Here is an 18200-nt window from a genome sequence, read left to right as displayed (position 1 = left end):
CACTGTTTGACAATCAATTTCACATGCTGTTGTGTAAATGGAATAAACAGCAGATGGAAATTATGGGCAATTATCAAGACGCACTCAATAAAGGAGTGGTTCTGCAGGTGGGGGCCACAGACCACATCTCAGTGCCAATGCTTTCTGGCTGATGTTTTGATCACTTTTGAATGTTGGTTGTGCTTTCAAACTTGTGGTAGCATGAGATGGACTCTACAACCCACACAAGTGGCTCACGTAGTGCAGCTCATCCAGGTTGGCACATCAATGCGAGCTGTGGCAAGAAGGTTTGCTGTGTCTGTCAGCATAGTGTCCAGAGGCTGGAGGCCCTACCAGGAGACAGGCCAGTACACCATGAGACGTGGAGGGGCCGTAGGGGGGCAACAACCCAGCAGCAGGACCGCTACCTCAGCCTTTGTGCAAGGAGGAACAGGAGGAGCACTGCCAGAGCCCTGCAAAATGACCTCCAGCAGGCCATAAATGTGCATGTGTCTGCACAAACGGTTAGAAACGTCCACAGATGGGGGTTGTGCTCACAGGCCAACACCATGCAGGATGATTGGGCATTTGCCACAGAATACCAGGATTGGCAAATTCGCCACTGTTGCCCTGTGCTTTTCGCAGATGAAAGCAAGTTCACTCTGAGCACATGTGACAGACGTGACAGAGTCTGGAGACGCCGTGGAGAGTGATCTGCTGCCTGCAACATCCTTCAGCATGACAGGTTTGGCAGTGGGTCAGTAATGGTGTGGGTGGCATTTCTTTGGAGGGCCGCACAGCCCTCCATGTGCTCACCAGAGGTAAAAAAAAGGGGGGAACAATAAAAAAGGGAAATGGTGACAGACGGCTGACAGTAACAATACATGGTCACTACATATAAAAATAAATAAATATAAATGTATTCAAACTGAATAGGACCAAGTCTGCCATGGATTTAATAGTCGACCAACTGTTGATATATACTAATACAAAAGGGGGGGGGGGGGGGGAAGGAAAAACTTCCACTCAACAGTTCAGGTCTTGAAAATACAGAAAATACTTTATTAGGGAAGACATAGAAGTGGTAGCAGCAACGGAAAAGCCACCAATACAATAAACACCAGGCGCTAGGCACCCACATCGGCCGCATATATTATCTGAAGACAGATTATTACTAAATATGTATGCATACGAAATACAAAAGTACACGGGAGAAAAAAGGCATCACCTTAATACAAAACCCTGCTCACAATAGAACTGCATATACAGAGGAGTAGTAGTAAAGGAGGAAGTTCCAAAAAATCAGGTAATCAAAATACATCACCGTGTACTGCAAGCAAGTGCTGGCCAGTGGGTGTCCCGGCGCCCGCCCCAACGCGCGTTTCGGAACACCTTCGTCAGGGGGCACCAGAGGTAGCCTGACTGCCATTAGGTACCGAGATGAGATCCTCAAACCCCTTGTGAGACCATATGCTGGTGCGGTTGGCCCTGGGTTCCTCCTAATGCAGGACAATGCCAGACCTTATATGGCTGGAGTGTGTCAGCAGTTCCTGCAAGATGAAGGCATTGAAGCCATGGACTGGCCTGCCCGTTCCCCAGACCTGAATCCGATTGAACACATCTGGGACATCATGTCTCGCACCATCCACCAAAGTCACATTGCACCACAGACTGTCCAGGAGTTGGTGGATGCTTTAGTCCAGGTCTGGGAAGAGATCCCTCAGGAGACCATCTGCCGCCTCATCAGGAGCATGCCCAGGCGTTGTAGAGAGGTCATACAGGCATATGGAGGCAACACACACTACTGAGCAGACCTCCGTGGGATATTAGGCTATGTTCACATTAGCGTTGTGCGCCGCAAAAATGCACCAAAACGCATGCAAAAATGCTGCGTTTTGCGACGCATGCGTCGTTTTTTGCCGAAATTTGGACGCAAGAAAAATGCAACTTGTTGCGTTTTCTTGGTCCGACGCTTGCGGCAAAAAAGACGCATGCGTCGCACAATGCAACAAACAAAAACGCATGCGTCCCTCATGTTAAATATAGGGGCGCATGACGCATGCGTCGCCGCTGCGTCGCCCGACGAAAACCCGACGCAAACTAGCATAACGCTAGTGTGAACGTAGCCTTAGTTGTGATTTACATTGATCATTTTTAGGTTTTACTGTTCTCAACACATTCCACTATATAATGAATAAAGATTTGCAACTGAAATATTTCATTCAGTGATATCCAGGATGTGGGATTTTAGTGTTCCCTTTATTTTTTTGAGCAGTATATATATATATATATATATATATATATACACACACTAGATACAGGGCTCCTCTTTTTAAGGTCCTTACTTCTTGCCCAGAGGGGATCACAAGGAGTACCTCTTGCTCTGTAGAACATGGCTAGACCTGCTTTATTTAAAAAATACATTGATATGAATTGGTACTGTGTAAGGCTATGTGCACACATTGCGGATTTCCTGCGGATCCGCACCTTTTTTTCCATGCAGAAACGCTTCAGATCCGCAAGTGATTTACAGTACAATGTAAATCAATGAAAAAAAAATGCTGTGCTAATGGTGTGGAAAATTCTGCGTGGAAACGTTGCGGATTACAAGAAGTAGCATGTCACTTCTTTTGTGCGGATCTGCAGCGTTTTTGTACCCATTCCATTATGGAAATCCGCAGGAGTAAAAACGCAAGAAATCCACTGTAAATCCGCAGCAAATCCACATAAAAAATGCATCAAATCCGCACCTGCGTTTTCTGCCAAGAGATGCAGAATCCGCAAAAAAAATTACAGAGGCAAATCTGCAATGTGTGCACATAGCCTTATGCCTTACTTCTCCTGTGGTGGCGCTGCATGGAAAGTAAACACTTACTGCCTAGTAACCACACCAATCACACTCGATTCCTTGGGGTCCCAGTAGGAATATTGCAATTAGCTTATTATTGCCAGACCCTTTTAACAAGTCAAGATTTCCAAAGCAGGCAACGGTGAATGTATCTTACAGTACAGTAAAGTTGCAGTTAAGCTGCATTCACACATCTGTATGTCATGGACTGTGATTCACAGACCAGCAGCAGGTCTTCTGACCGGAATTCAACAGCCTCCTTGTAGGCATATATAAAGCTGCCAACAGGGCCGGCTCCAGGTTTTTGAGGGCCCTGGGCGAAAGAGTCTCAGTGGGCCCCCCCTTTAACACATACCCCGATTCATGATCGCATATAAACACAGCCATGTAGTATATAACACTGCCCACGTAGTATATAGCAGCCCATGTAGTATATAGCAGCCCACGTAGCATATAGCAGCCCACATAGTATATAGCAGTGCCACTCACTCATGCACTGGTAGGACTAGGAGCTCCTCCTGAATCTGCCTCATAACTTCAGCAGCACGGCAGCCAGCCAGGGGCGGAGATCAGAGCAGAGAACGTGCTCTCTCCACCCACAAACAATGTCACACTGGCTGCCTTCTCTTAACCCCTATGTGTGCCTGCCTGGCTGCACTCACTGAGTGATAAGATGCTTGTGTCAGAGCTGGCACATAGGGGTTAAGAGAACGCAGCCAGCAGTGACTTTGTAGGTGGAGAGAGCATGTTCTCCTGCTCTGCTCTGCTCTCCCAGCTGTATCTATGACAGCATGAGTGGGCCCCCCTCTCTCCCCAGGGCCCCGGCATTTGCCCGCTGTGCCGGGTGCTGACGCCGGCCCTGGCTGCCAAGTTGGGGTCAGGAGACTGGCGGTCAGGCCGTGCATCATGGTCCTAGTACAATTCCTGTACCTTGCAGAGACACTGTCCTGTAACAGGATCACATATACTTTGCTCAGTTCCTGCCCGGTTGCAATCACAGGGTCTGCAGTTGGGGTATCCATAAAAACCAGGTGCGCATTTTTCACATCGGCGTCCCATTATGTTTGGCTTACACCTACAAAAAGCAAATGGTTTGCATTAATGTCGATAACAGATGGAATTGCTGCACGAAAAAATAAACAAAATAAGTCCTAAACCCTGCTTAGTTATAATGTGATTTCTTCTCTATTCACAACCAAAGTAAAATTTTTCATGTTTTTCCAGAACCATAGAGCAGAGCACTACGTGTCTAAGGCCGGCGTCACACTCAGCGTAGGGAAAAACGGTCCGTATTTTAAAGGCATAATACGTAGAAATGATCCCAAAACATTGTTCCGTATGTCACCCGTAGGCAGGGTGTGTCTGCGTATTTTACGCATGTTAACCTCCGTATGTAATCCAGATGGCATCCATACTGCGCTTCTTTCTCGCAACCTTGCAAAATGGACATATAATGGATCCATGGGCTCAAATATTCGTGAAAACATATATACAGTATATATATATATATATATATATATATATATATATCTCAATAAATTGAGACATATATATATTTCATACAGCGCTAGATAGCAGAAAAGCCGGTAATTCAATTGCCGACTTTTGCTATCTCCTTATCAAACCCGACAGGATATGAGACATGGTTTACATACAGTAAACCATTTCATATCCCTTTTTTTTTTTTTTTTTTACATATTCCTCACTACTAATGTTAATAGAGTCTGTGTGCAAAATTTGGTGGCTCTAGCTGCTAGCTGTTAAAATAAAGGGTTAAATCACGGAAGAAACTGGTGTGGGCTGCCGCGCAATTTTCTCCTTCAGAGAGGGAAAGCCAGTGACTGAGGGCAGATATTAATAGCCTAGAGAGGGACCATGGTTATTGCCCCCCTTACCCCCCCCCCCCCCCCGGTTAAAAACATCTGCCCCCAGCCACCCCAGAAAAGGCACATCTGCAAGATGCACCTATTCTGGCACATAGCCTCTCTCTTCCCACTCCCGAGTGGCGGTGGGATATGGGGTAATAAAGGGTTAATGTCACCTTGCTGTTGTAAGGTGACATTAAGCCTGGTTAATAATTGAGAGGTGTCAATAAGACACCTATCCATTATTAATCCAATAATATTAAAGGGTTAATAATACACACACACATTAAGAATAAAGTATTTTATTTGAAAAAAAACACACATGGGGTTGTAAAATCTTTATTAAACACTTAATCCACCTGAAGACCCTCGTTCTGTAATAGAACAAAAATAAAAAAGCCACAATATCCCATACCTTTCCGGCGCTGTGTCACATCCCACGCTCTAAATCTATCTGAAGGGGTTAAATAATTTTACAGCCAGGAGCCTGCTAATGCAGCTGTGCTCCTGACTGTAAAAACTGGGGAATTAATTGAAAGCAGGGAAACGTAGCATCGCAGACTTGCGGTGCCGCGCCCCCTGCTGGTATAAACTCATATGAACTCTAGCGTGGGAATTTTTCTATTTTCTCACGCTAGAGTTCATATGAGTTTATACCAGAAGGGGGCGCAGCACCGCAAATCTACGATACTACGTTCCCCTGCTTTCAATTCATTCCCCTGATTTGACAGTCAGGAGCCCAGCTGCATTAGCAGGCTCCTAGTTGTAAAATTATTTAACCCCTTCTGATGTTTTTACAGCGTGGGACATGATTAAGCGCCGGAAAGGTATGGGATATTGTTGCTTTTTTCTTTTACAGAACGAGGGTCTTCAGGTGGATTAGGTGTATAATAAAGATTTTATAACCCCATGTGTGTTTTTTTTTTTAAATAAAATACTTTATTAATAATGTGTGTGTATTATTAACCCTTTAATATTATTGGATTAATAATGAATAGGTGTCTCATTGACACCTCTCCATTATTAACCAGGCTTAATGTCACCTTACAATAGCAAGGTGACATTAACCCTTTATTACCCCATATCCCACCACTACTCGGGAGTGGGAAGAGTGAGGCCAAGTGCTATCATAGGCGCATCTTACAGATGTGCCTTTTCTGGGGTGGCTGGGGGCAGATGTTTTTAGCCAGGAGGGGCCAATAACCATGGTCCATCTCTAGGCTATTAATATCTGCCCTCAGTCACCGGCTTTCCCATTCTGGAGGAGAAAATTGCACAGGAGCCCACGCCAGTTTTTTGTGATTTAACCCTTTATTTTAACAGCTAGAGTCCACAAATTTTGCACACATACACTTCTAAGATTAGTAGTGAGGAATATGTAAAAAAATAAGGGATATGAAATGGTTTACTGCATGTGAACCATGTCTCATATCCTGTCGGGTGTGGGAAGGAGATAGCAAAAGCCGGCAATTGAATTACCGGCTTTTCTGCTATCTAGCTTTGTATGAAATATAAATACATATATATATATATATATATATACGTGTCTCAATGATAGTATATATATATATATATATATATATATATATATATATATATATATATATATACTGTGTAGACATTTATTTGATCTATTCTATTCTAACCTGTCAGTGTGATTTTACTGTATACCGCACTGAATTGCCGGCTTTTCTCTAGAAAACCGCTGTGTATTTCTCGCAAGTCACACTGATGGTCCGTGTGTAATCCGTATTTTTCTTGCCCATTTCATTGGCAGATTTTTTGCGCAATATGCTGACAAACGCAGCATGCTGCGATTTTTTACGCCCGTAAAATACGGCCGAGAAATATATGGCAGATAGGAGCAGGCCCATAGAGAATCATTGGTCAGTGTGCAATGCGTAGTTTTTGCGCCTCTCATACTCTCTAGTGTGACGTCGGCCTAATAGTGAAGAATAGACAAATCACACAGTGCAAACACACTCAGGAGAATTGTATTTGCTGCTATGGATGTGGCTAGAGTATAATAACAAAAAAAAAGCATTAAGTAAAACAATGAATTTGCAAAGTTACATGACGCGTTTACTGCAGAGAGAGCCAACCATGCAGGATTTTTCCACAGCATGGTGGTGCTGTCACTTACGTGCACTGTCCCGTCTGAATATCACATCCTGGTTGGGTTATGTTCTGCAGCCCAGTCTTGGAGCAGTCACACTCCTCACAGCCCACCAGAGGGTGACAACCAAATGTTTGGGGCTGGCACACTGTGCACTCAGGGATCACTGTGCGTGGAGGGCATATGCACTGTCCGGTCACTTCATCGCAGAGACGAGATCCGCACTCACAGGCTGAAAAAATGAAGAAGATGGATATATCATTGCTCGCTGCAACATAGGGAATGACCAGAAGGGGCACGATTAAAACGTAATCACTGAGCAAAGAAAAGCTCGCAACTTCCTAATATGTTTTATATATGGTTGGGATGGGTACATGTACAGAACAAATACTTGTTACCCAATGAGGCCTTATCATGAATGTTCATTATGTCCATGTTCTCTACTATGTTGCTATGCTCATCATTATTCTTGGAGGAATCTGAGACTTACATCTGCAGTCAGGAAATCCCCAGAATCCAGTAGCGCAGCGGGCACAATCTCGCCCGATCACGTTGGGCTTGCAGGAGCACTGGCCTCCATATGGCTCACATGTCGTACTTAGAGAGCCAGCTTCATGACAATTGCAGGACTGGGCCCCGTTGTTGTAAAAGAGGGACAGAGAGATCGCAGCATCTCTGCAGAATTTAGAGGTGGCTGGGCTGGAGCAAAACAGAGACACAGAAGAAAAAGGGAAAAGAGGAATATTACAAGCTTCTTACTAAAGAGGTAAGATGGACAACACTTTGCAGGGAGAACCATTTATTAAGAGGAGAGGGTTGCTATGAAAAAGGCCGCCATACACAATATCTGTGGTCTCCAATCTGTGATGCCCCAGCTGGTGCTTAACTTGTGAAACAGTCAGTCAGGACATGCTGGGAGACAGAGGAGGAGACTTACTTGCTCTGGAAACTGTTGGCTCCGCACTGACTGATGAAGTTGTAAGATTTGTCCAGAGGCTCCTCCACCAGGTAACTGGAGCTGTAACTGTCCTCAGGAATGACCAGGACGTACTCCTAATAAAAGAGATCCTGGATCAGACGGAGCGCGAGTCTGGACAACTGACCAGATCACACAAGAAACTCACAGTCACTTACCAGCCAGATGATCTTGCCATCAGGGACTTGGACGGTGACTGTCAGGTCATTATCGCTAATATCTAGTATGGCCTGATCCTCAGACAGGACCAAGCTCCGGCAGCCATAACCATGGGGGCAGAATGTGGCATTAGCTGAACCTAGGAGAAGAAATAGGGCAGATATAACACAATGGATTTCGAGATGGTGGGAATCAATTCTTAAGATTAGGTCCAGAGGACACATCAGTAATCTATGGCTGTCAGATAGTAGCCCTGCAAAGCACCTCCTACCAGCATCCATGGCCCTTTTTTGATTAGCTTGCTTGTCACGATGTCACATGTTCAGAACGCTGCAATGATAACATTGCACCAGGCCGGCTAACCAAAGAGGAGCTGGTGATACCGTCAGGTAAGAGGTGGTTCACAGGGCTCCAGACCAGAGCCAAAAGATATCAGATGAGGTTTCTGGACCAAATTATGCAAATCAATTTGCACCATCTATTATTCTACTATTGGATTTTTATGGACAATATGCTATCTCAAAACATCTTAAGATCTCACCCCGCCATACACGTCCACCATGGACTTGAACTTCAACAGTAAATGAGGGCTGTGCAGGCTGATAGTAGTGGATAATGAAGGCATAAAGTCCAGGGTTCTGAACATGGCCATTATAGGTGACTTCCGTCTGGATGAGAAAAGAGGAAGAAATGAAAAGAACAGTGTGTGTTATAGTAAAGATATAAAAAAGCATCAGCATTACTATTCAGAGTAATAGCAGAGCTGGCATCACCACCAGGCAAACATAGGCTTATTTGGAATAGGAGGGTACACTATGATAAGGGTAAACTTTTTATACAGGTTGCTCTTTGAGGGTCAATGAACCTCTAGATCTGGGCCAGGAGGGGACCTTGATACAATTCAGACCCAGGAATTTCAAGCTACTTTATATTCCAAAAAAGCTACTACACATGATCATTATGTGCCACCAATGAAATGAGTGAGAAAGGCTCAAATTTTATGAAAAGCCAAATTTAACCCATTGATATTTCATTTACATTAATCACTCACTTCTGGAGACTGTAACCGAATTAGTTTAGTAGCATCTACAGCTGTTGGTGGCAATGGTGCAGGGAGGGATGGCACCTTCTGGCCATTGTTGGCATCTGTCCTTGTCTTCCCCTCGGTTAGCACCACAGATTGAGATGGTTTATGGAATCTTGATGGGGTGCAAGAACCACTGTGGACAAAGGTATCAGGTGAGAAAGCACTCAGGGAAAATGAGTGAATGTGCCACTCAAGATGTGACCACCAAATGGTACCTGCTAGGGTTGAAAGACCCATGAACAGCAATACAATGAACTCTGGGCTCTATATATTCCATGGCGTACTGATCAGCAGGTATCAAGAAGATCTTACCCTGAAAGAGAGTCAGACCAATAAGCACCATAAAACATGGGTTCAGTGTAGTCTTTAGTGGAAACTGTGGATAAATTGAGGACAGTGGCCTCTTCAACAAGACTCACCAAGTACAGTTGTGTCTTGTCTGCAGAGAAACGAATGGTGACTTCGGTATTGAGATCATAAAAGGCCACCTTCTGTTGGGCATCCAAAGCTACCCCACGGCACAGAAAACTGCAACACACATTGGATCCAAGTCAAATCATAAACAGGTTACCAGAAGAAGCTGGAAGCCTCTGAATGTTGACTGACCTGAACTTGCAAGGGTAGAATGTGAAGGTACCCTGCTGTGGTGTGATCTGGGGAGAGTTCACTGCCACATTGGTGGTCTGAAGGTCTTCCTCATTGGCATATTCAACAACAATGGCGTAACGACCCGGGTGGGGGACTGGCAGGTGGAACAGGACATCAATCTAAAAGACAATGTCAAAGGTCAATGTTTACAAGTGTCGGCCACCAAGCAAGAAGAGCTGGCACCATACTTACATCACTTCCATAGCATCCTATGAGTGGTGGATGTCGGGGAGTGATCTGCTCAGTCTGACATGGACGTGGAAGGCTGTTATCCATACGACAGACACCTTCAATGCCTTCCGATGATGGAAATTCATCCAATGAAAGGTATTTGTACAACAGACAACTGAAAGACAATACAATTGCATGCACATCAATGTGTACGTAGTCTTGGCGTGCATGCACATAACTATATAACCTACACAGATAACTATATAGCATAACTATATAGCCTGCACAGATCCTATATAGAATGATGGCCATCATACACATAATAGGTTGGCAGTGCCTCCCCAGCTATTGCTGCACCACAAATCAGAGTGCAATGTCACTTGCTAATGTGGCTTTAACATTGGAAAAAAAACAGCACATTTCTGTCACACGGTGATTGCCTGTGTGACCCAACCGGTCTCATTTGGCAGACAGGTGCACCTTGATTGAGCACATCATAAATTACATGTTTTTCTTACTTTTGATTGCTCTTCTCCTGGGAAGGTGAATAGGTGCAGGCCTCGGACACTTTCACCTGGAGGATCGGAGCCTCATAGTAAGCACTAGGAAGAAGGACGAAGTAATCCTACGGAAGAAGAAACTCTATGAGGAACAGAGACTCAACCCAGGGAGTCAGCTGCGTATGAAGAACCTGGAGTCTCACCAGGAGCACGTCCTCCACTTCTATCACTACAGACCACGTGTTGGGATTTAGGACAAAGGGTTCTCCAAAACTTCCATGCGGTACAGTGACAAAGGCTGGGTCTTTGCTGGGAGGAAACACGATCTGCTTGATCTGTTCAGAACCTACAAGGGTAAAAGGGTCAGAATAATCTCAAGATCTTACAACCATGTAGGGGTCCTGGCTGCTAGTTCCCGTTGACATATGGTTCATTATTAATGAGATTTTCAATTTCCATGAATATAAAGCTTAATGAGGCTGTCCTGTAACTGTTCTGGTCAATTAGAGTGTTCCCCATGGAATAACAATCCTGGGGTATCTTTTCTGGCAATTCTGTTTTGTGGCATTCTCATAGGATGCCGATAGGCCGCTAAAACAATAGAATGTATAAAAAATATATATATTTTTTATTGCCGCATTCAATATAACTAGTCTGATAAAATAAACACATAAGGGCCAATTCATCAAAGTTTTAATGTCAGAAAAATGGGGTATGGCTATGAAGAGTCGCTAATTTTTGCACAACATGGAGTTTTGCAAAAGTTTAAACAAGAGAAGAAATGATCCAGCTGAAGGCGGAGGCGGCTCAAACTTTGTAAAGCTTTATTGGACAACTAATAAAGTATAAAGTTCTTCAAAAAATCTGCATAGCAAACACCTGGAACACCAGTGAGGACGATCAATGCGTTTCAACTATGGAGTCTTAAGGTACCTTCACACTAAACGATATCGCTAGCGATCCGTGACGTTGCAGCGTCCTGGCTAGCGATATCGTTCAGTTTGACACGCAGCAGCGATCAGAATCCTGCTGTGATGTCGTTGGTCGGGGCTAGAAGGCCAGAACTTTATTTCGTCGCTGGATCTCCCGCTGACATCGCTGAATCAGCGTGTGTGACACCGATTCAGCGATGTCTTCACTGGTAACCAGGGTAAACATCGGGTTACTAAGCGCAGGGCAGCGCTTAGTTACCCGATGTTTACCCTGGTTACCATCCTAAAAGTAAAAAAAACAAACGCTTCATACTTACCTTCCGCTGTCTGTCCCCGGCGCTCTGCTTTCCTGCACTCACTGTGAGCACAGCGGCCGGAAAGCAGAGTAGTGACGTCAACGCTCTGCTTTCCGGCCGCTGTGCTCACAGCCAGTACAGAGAAGCAGAGCGCCGAGGACAGACAGCCGAAGGTAAGTATGTAGCGTTTGTTTTTTTTTACTTTTAGGATGGTAACCAGGGTAAACATCGGGTTACTAAGCGCGGCCCTGCGCTTAGTAACCCGATGTTTACCCTGGTTACCGGCATCGTTGGTCGCTGGAGAGCGGTCTGTGTGACAGCTCTCCAGTGACCAAACAGCGACGCTGCAGCGATCCGGATCGTTGTCTGGATCGCTGCAGCGTTGTTTAGTGTGAAGGTACCTTTACTCATGATCTCAAAAGTGCAAATGTTTAGCAACTTTCGGTCAGTTTTAATTAGCCTCAAATGAGAGGTGCTGGGGCAGGATGGGGGAGCTGCCATGTTTGCCTATCAAATTTATCAAAAGTGTGGCCTTTTATCTTGTGTTGAGTAACATTTCTGGTTCGACACACGCCACAGTAGATGCGATGAATTCAATAAGTGGTATGCGCCTCTTAATGAATTAGGCACCATGTAAGGTGCAAGGCTGGCGTCATGCGGGCATGCAGTACGCCATTTTCACCTAATGACCAGATAATAACATGATGGAGGGGGGCTGGTGGGACCCCAAATAATCAGCTGTACTCTAGGAAGAAACCAACAGCACAGATGACATTTCACTACAGCACCCCCGGAGGAGAAATGAAGCATTACACGGTTTCCCCTGCAATCAATGAGGTGTCTCTGGCGGTACTAGCGTGCCAGGTCCTCCACTTATACCTCCATTATTCTGATGTGAAAATAGAGCGGACGAACTATACAGTCTGATCTTCAATAGAGCACAGGTAGACTATTTTGGCAGACTCCATTCTAACTATAGTTGAGGAAACAGTCGTAAAACATCACGTGGCTACGGACCGGCTGACAGTAAAGCTTTAGGGAACTCCAAAGTCTTCCCCACTCTATTATTAGAACACTACTACATGCAGAGGAATAGATGTCAACATTAGACATATATTATGGAATTGCTACTCATGCAATTGCCCTATAGGCTAGTGTGCTGAATGTTTTCGGTTTATCACAAGTAATGAGCTTTCACAGTTGTCCTATGACCATAGGAGTCTCCAAATGTTGGCTTCCCACGCAGCAAAGCTCTTTACAGGCAGCAAGATAGATGAGCCTTGTAATTACGTTCCAGAACAAATATATCCTGTAGGAAATGAGAGCAGCTTCATTTCCATGACATTTGTGACTAGAACAACCAGCCGATCTTGTGTTCGCTCCCACCCCCTGGCCTTGCCTAATGAGACACTCTGAAGTCAGCAGAGCCTGTCTGTCTGCTCTGAGGAATGTACCACTTGTCACTGGCCGGGAGATACTTACAATTGGCACAAGCATTGAACTTCTTCTCTTCAATGAGTGACACCTTTCCATAAACGCTGTCCACTCCACGATTCACATATCTGAACACGACTCGGAAGAGGTCAGGGGAAGTCACATTGATGGTTAATATGACCTTTGGCTGCAAATATAGGGAATGTATTATAATCAATAACATGTAATGTACACAGCTAACTGATTGTGAATTACAGCCTGTATTACACTCCAGAGCTGCACTCACTATTCTGCTGGTGCAGTCACTGCGCACATATATTACATTACTGATCCTGTACTGATCCTGAGTTACATCCTGTATTATACTCTAGAGCTGCACTCACTATTCTGCTGGTGGAGTCACTGTGTACATACATTACATTACTTATCCTGTACTGATCCTGAGTTACATCCTGTATTATACTCCAGAGCTGCACTCACTATTCTGCTGGTGGAGTCACTGTGTACATACATTACTTATACTGAACTGATCCTGAGTTACATCCTGTATTATACTCTAGAGCTGCACTCACTATTCTGCTGGTGGAGTCACTGTATACATACATTACTGTTATGAACAGGTAATTCAGAACCACAATGGACATTGAAGTTCAGAGCACACAAAGTGACCTGACAATTACCAAAAACAAAGGACGAGCTCTGAGACGTGGGAACTCTGCTGACCGCAATCCCTAATCCTAACACACCACATTAGAGGTAGCCGTGGATTGCGCCTAACGCTCCCTATGCAACTCGGCACAGCCTGAGAAACTAACTAGCCCTGAAGATAGAAAAATAAGCCTACCTTGCCTCAGAGAAATTCCCCAAAGGAAAAGGCAGCCCCCCACATATAATGACTGTGAGTAAGATGAAAATACAAACACAGAGATGAAATAGATTTAGCAAAGTGAGGCCCGACTTACTGAATAGACCGAGGATAGGAAAGATAGCTTTGCGGTCAACACAAAAACCTACAAACAACCACGCAGAGGGGCAAAAAGACCCTCCGCACCGACTAACGGTACGGAGGTGCTCCCTCTGCGTCTCAGAGCTTCCAGCAAGCAAGAAAAACCAATATAGCAAGCTGGACAGAAAAAATAGCAAACAAAATAACACAAGCAAAACTTAGCTTATGCAGGATGGACAGGCCACAGGAACGATCCAGGAGGAAGCAAGACCAATACTAGAACATTGACTGGAGGCCAGGATCAAAGCACCAGGTGGAGTTAAATAGAGCAGCACCTAACAACTTAACCTCATCACCTGAGGAAGGAAACTCAGAAGCCGCAGTAACACTCTCATCCACCAAAGGAAGCTCATAGACAGAACCAGCCGAAGTACCACTCTCGACCACAGGAGGGAGCCTGGCCACAGAATTCACAACACATTACATTACTTATCCTGTACTGATCCTGAGTTACATCCTGTATTATACTCCAGAGCTGCACTCACTATTCTGCTGGAGGAGTCACTGTGTACATACATTACATTACTTATCCTGTACTGATCCTGAGTTATATCCTGTATTATACTCTAGAGCTGCAATCACTATTCTGCTGGTGGAGTAACTGTATACATACATTACATTACTTATCCTGTACTGATCCTGAGTTACATCATGTATTATACTCCAGAGCTGTACTCACTATTCTGCTGGTGGAGTCACTGTGTACATACATAACATTACTTATCGTGTACTGATCCTGAGTTACATCCTGTATTATACTCCAGAGCTGCACTCACTATTCTGCTGGTGGAGTCACTGTGTACATACATTACATTACTTATCGTGTAGTGATCCTGAGTTACATCCTGTATTATACTCCAGAGCTGCACTCACTATTCTGCTGGTGCAGTCACTGTGTACATACATTACATTACTTATCCTGTACTGATCCTGAGTTACATCCTGTATTATATACCAGAGCTGCACTCACTGTTCTGCTGGTGGAGTCACTGTGTACATACATACATTACTTATCCTGTACTGATCCTGAGTTACATCCTGTATTATACTCCAGAGCTGCACTCACTATTCTGCTGGTGGAGTCACTGTGTACATACATTACATTACTTATCCTGTACTGATCCTGAGTTACATCCTGTATTATACTCCAGAGCTGCACTCACTATTCTGCTGGTGGAGTCACTGTGTACATACATTACATTACTTATCCTGTACTGATCCTGAGTTACATCCTGTATTATACTCCAGAGCTGCACTCACTATTCTTCTGGTGGAGTCACTGTGTGCATACATTACATTACTTATCCTGCACTGATCCTGACTTACATCTTGTATTATACTCCAGAGCTGCCCTCACTATTCTTCTGGTGGAGTCACTGTGTACATACATTACATTACTTATCCTGCACTGATCCTGAGTTACATCTTGTATTATACTCCAGAGCTGCCCTCACTATTCTTCTGGTGGAGTCACTGTGTGCATACATTACATTACTTATCCTGCACTGATCCTGACTTACATCTTGTATTATACTCCAGAGCTGCCCTCACTATTCTTCTGGTGGAGTCACTGTGTACATACATTACATTACTTATCCTGCACTGATCCTGAGTTACATCTTGTATTATACTCCAGAGCTGCACTCACTATTCTGCTGGTGGAGTCACTGTGTACATACATAACATTACTTATCCTGCACTGATCCCGAGTTACATCTTGTATTATACTCCAGAGCTGCACTCTCTAGTCAATCTGCTGGTCTCTTATCTGCAATCTCCCTTTTTGATGACTGCAGAGTTTGTCTGGTGATCTGAAGCATTGTAATTACTCCAGTAATCTAATGTACATAACAAGAACTGCTGCTCCTGTATTACAAGAACTCAGTTTCCAATGAAAATCAGCAATATAGTGAATAAATATTAATAGAATTTCCAGTATGGATCATGGTATAGGCCGAGATACCTGGTATGGAGACATCTGAGCATATCCTCTCCAGCTGAAGTTTTCAAACTCCAGAGGGTTGTACCCGAAGCGCACTGGTCTTCCATCCGTTGTGCGACCATCCTCCACTTCAAATCTCAGGTGATGCAGGTCTGGAAAGTAATAGCCACTGCCAGGTCTAAAGAAGTAAAAAAAAACATAAGAAAAAAATATTTAATTGCTCCTGGTAGAAGGATACCAATATACAATACTGTGCTAAAATTTTACATAGGTGTGGAAAAAATGCTGCAGAGTGAGAATGCTTTCAAAAATGTTAATTGATTACATTTTGTTAATTGATAAAAAAAAGTGAATAAGGAAATCTAAATCAAATCAATATTTGGTGTGACCATCCTTTGCCTTCAAAACCGCATCAATTCCTCTAGATAAACTTACACATAGTCAGGGATTTTGTAGGATTATAGTCATCATTTTCATATGTAGATTGATAAAGAGTCAGTAATTGAGTATGAGGCTTAAAACTGGGTGAGGAACAGCCAAACGCTGCTATGATGGTGAGGTTGCAAAAGACAGTTCATATGTTTCACAGTGGCTCAGTGGTTAGCTCTGGGGTCCTGGGTTCAAATTCCACCCAGTACAACATTTGCAAGGAGATTGTATGGGTTTCATCTGGGTTCTCAGGTTTCCTCCCACTCTCCAAAAGGAGGTAATTTAGCTTGTGAGTCCCATTGAGGACAGTGATGATGATCACTGTAAAGTGCTGTGGAACTAATGGCGCTTTATAAGTGAGAAAAATAAATAAAAAGTATCACAGGTCATGCACCATGGCAAGACTGAGCACAGCAACAACACACAAAATAGTTATAATGAATCAGCAAGGTTAGACAGCAACATAGTTAAACTTGTCACTTTCTCCAAAATTAATCAGTTAAATACTTTGTAGAAAAAAAATTCCTGAGCTCCCCTGAGTCTGCCGTTCTTTTCTATTTTGATCTGCATCAATCCACTGCAGAGATATTCACATTTGTTGCTTTTGGAGTGCAGTATGAGAAATCTCTGCTTGCACAGGTTGTCAGCTGTGATTTATTGGCTTCTTAGAGGGAAGGGTGAAAGCGCACGCCCCTAGAGAAGACTCTGAATGAACACCCAGCTGGATTGCAAGCAGAGATTTCACAAACTGCGCTACAGAGGCAACAAATGTTAAAGTTAATGTCTCTACGACTGAATGACGCAGTGCAAAGTGTAAAAGAGCGTCAGAATCAGGGCAGCTCAGCGATTTTTTTCAAGGTAATTACATTTATTTGGTAGCAAGTGACAGGTCTTCCTTAATATGGGTGGAAAAAAAGACAAAAGGTCCTTCAAATGTAACCAAAGGATGGGAAAGGACAAGGGAAAGGTCACATGCACAAGCAAGTCATGGTCCATTGTGCCCCAAAAGAACTGATCCCCTGGTTCCAATTGTCGATCCACTGGACAAAACATTCAGAAAAGAACTTTATACATTAATCACTTATGCTAATTTCTTCTAAAAAGTATCCAAGTATTTTTTTAAATCATCAATGACTCCTGTTGTGACCACCTTAGAAGCTCCAAATTGACATTGCATGCTGTTATTTAGTCTGTGATCTAGAAGTGCACTCAGGCCCTTCTTTACAAGTGACTCTCCTAGTTTACTCCCCATTGAACATCTGATGCCCACATATTATTACTGCCCAAAAGCATAACTTTACGTTTCTCCACATTAAACCACATCTGCTTTGTGGATGCCCAGGCAAAGATTTCAAAGCAGACTGAAGTTTTCAAGATGTGCTGGTCAAGCTTTTTTTTTCTAAGAAGTTTGGTCAGCAAAGAGGAGACTCGGTGCAGTAGGTGAAATATTCATCATACATCAAGACAGTTTTTGGTTAGTGCTGGATCCTACCTGCGCTTTAAATTTGCAGACTTTTACACCGGGAAAGGTAGGTTTGTTAAATATTAGATCTAGGGTCCTACCTACTGTTCAGAGAAGTCTGGCCAGATGTGGTCTTCAAGGAAGAATAGCGGTCAAAAGTTATACATTTGACATAAAAACAAGGCCAAATGGCTCAACTATACACGAAAACACGGGAACCGGTAACCAGAAGAATGGCAGCAGATGCTTTGGACTGTGAAATATTTATCTGCAACAGAAGGCAGTTTTTTCACCGAAACTGCTTTTCAGCAAATGAAGTTCAGGATTTGGTCAGAATTATGTTGTCCTCA

General features: G+C 43.8%; 1 protein-coding gene across 1 annotated transcript in view; it reads right to left on the bottom strand.

Annotated features, from left to right (window-relative positions):
- LAMA5 (laminin subunit alpha 5) overlaps positions 1-18200 on the bottom strand; it is a 165912-nt gene that overhangs the window by 37088 nt on the left and 110624 nt on the right. The window contains exons 22-36 of the mRNA XM_069751180.1: positions 15981-16137; positions 13060-13198; positions 10553-10695; positions 10368-10474; positions 9871-10024; positions 9637-9797; positions 9450-9558; positions 9246-9343; positions 8995-9163; positions 8485-8611; positions 7943-8082; positions 7746-7861; positions 7299-7507; positions 6836-7040; positions 3758-3902 (exon numbers count right to left, since the gene is read on the bottom strand). Of these exons, the coding sequence (XP_069607281.1) occupies positions 3758-3902; positions 6836-7040; positions 7299-7507; positions 7746-7861; positions 7943-8082; positions 8485-8611; positions 8995-9163; positions 9246-9343; positions 9450-9558; positions 9637-9797; positions 9871-10024; positions 10368-10474; positions 10553-10695; positions 13060-13198; positions 15981-16137 (2179 nt within the window). The remainder of the gene's footprint in view (positions 1-3757; positions 3903-6835; positions 7041-7298; positions 7508-7745; positions 7862-7942; positions 8083-8484; positions 8612-8994; positions 9164-9245; positions 9344-9449; positions 9559-9636; positions 9798-9870; positions 10025-10367; positions 10475-10552; positions 10696-13059; positions 13199-15980; positions 16138-18200) is intronic.

This window comes from Ranitomeya imitator, chromosome 2 (assembly GCF_032444005.1).
Source record: "Ranitomeya imitator isolate aRanImi1 chromosome 2, aRanImi1.pri, whole genome shotgun sequence".
Taxonomy (NCBI): domain Eukaryota; kingdom Metazoa; phylum Chordata; class Amphibia; order Anura; family Dendrobatidae; genus Ranitomeya; species Ranitomeya imitator.
This window is presented reverse-complemented; position numbering and strand designations above follow the sequence as displayed.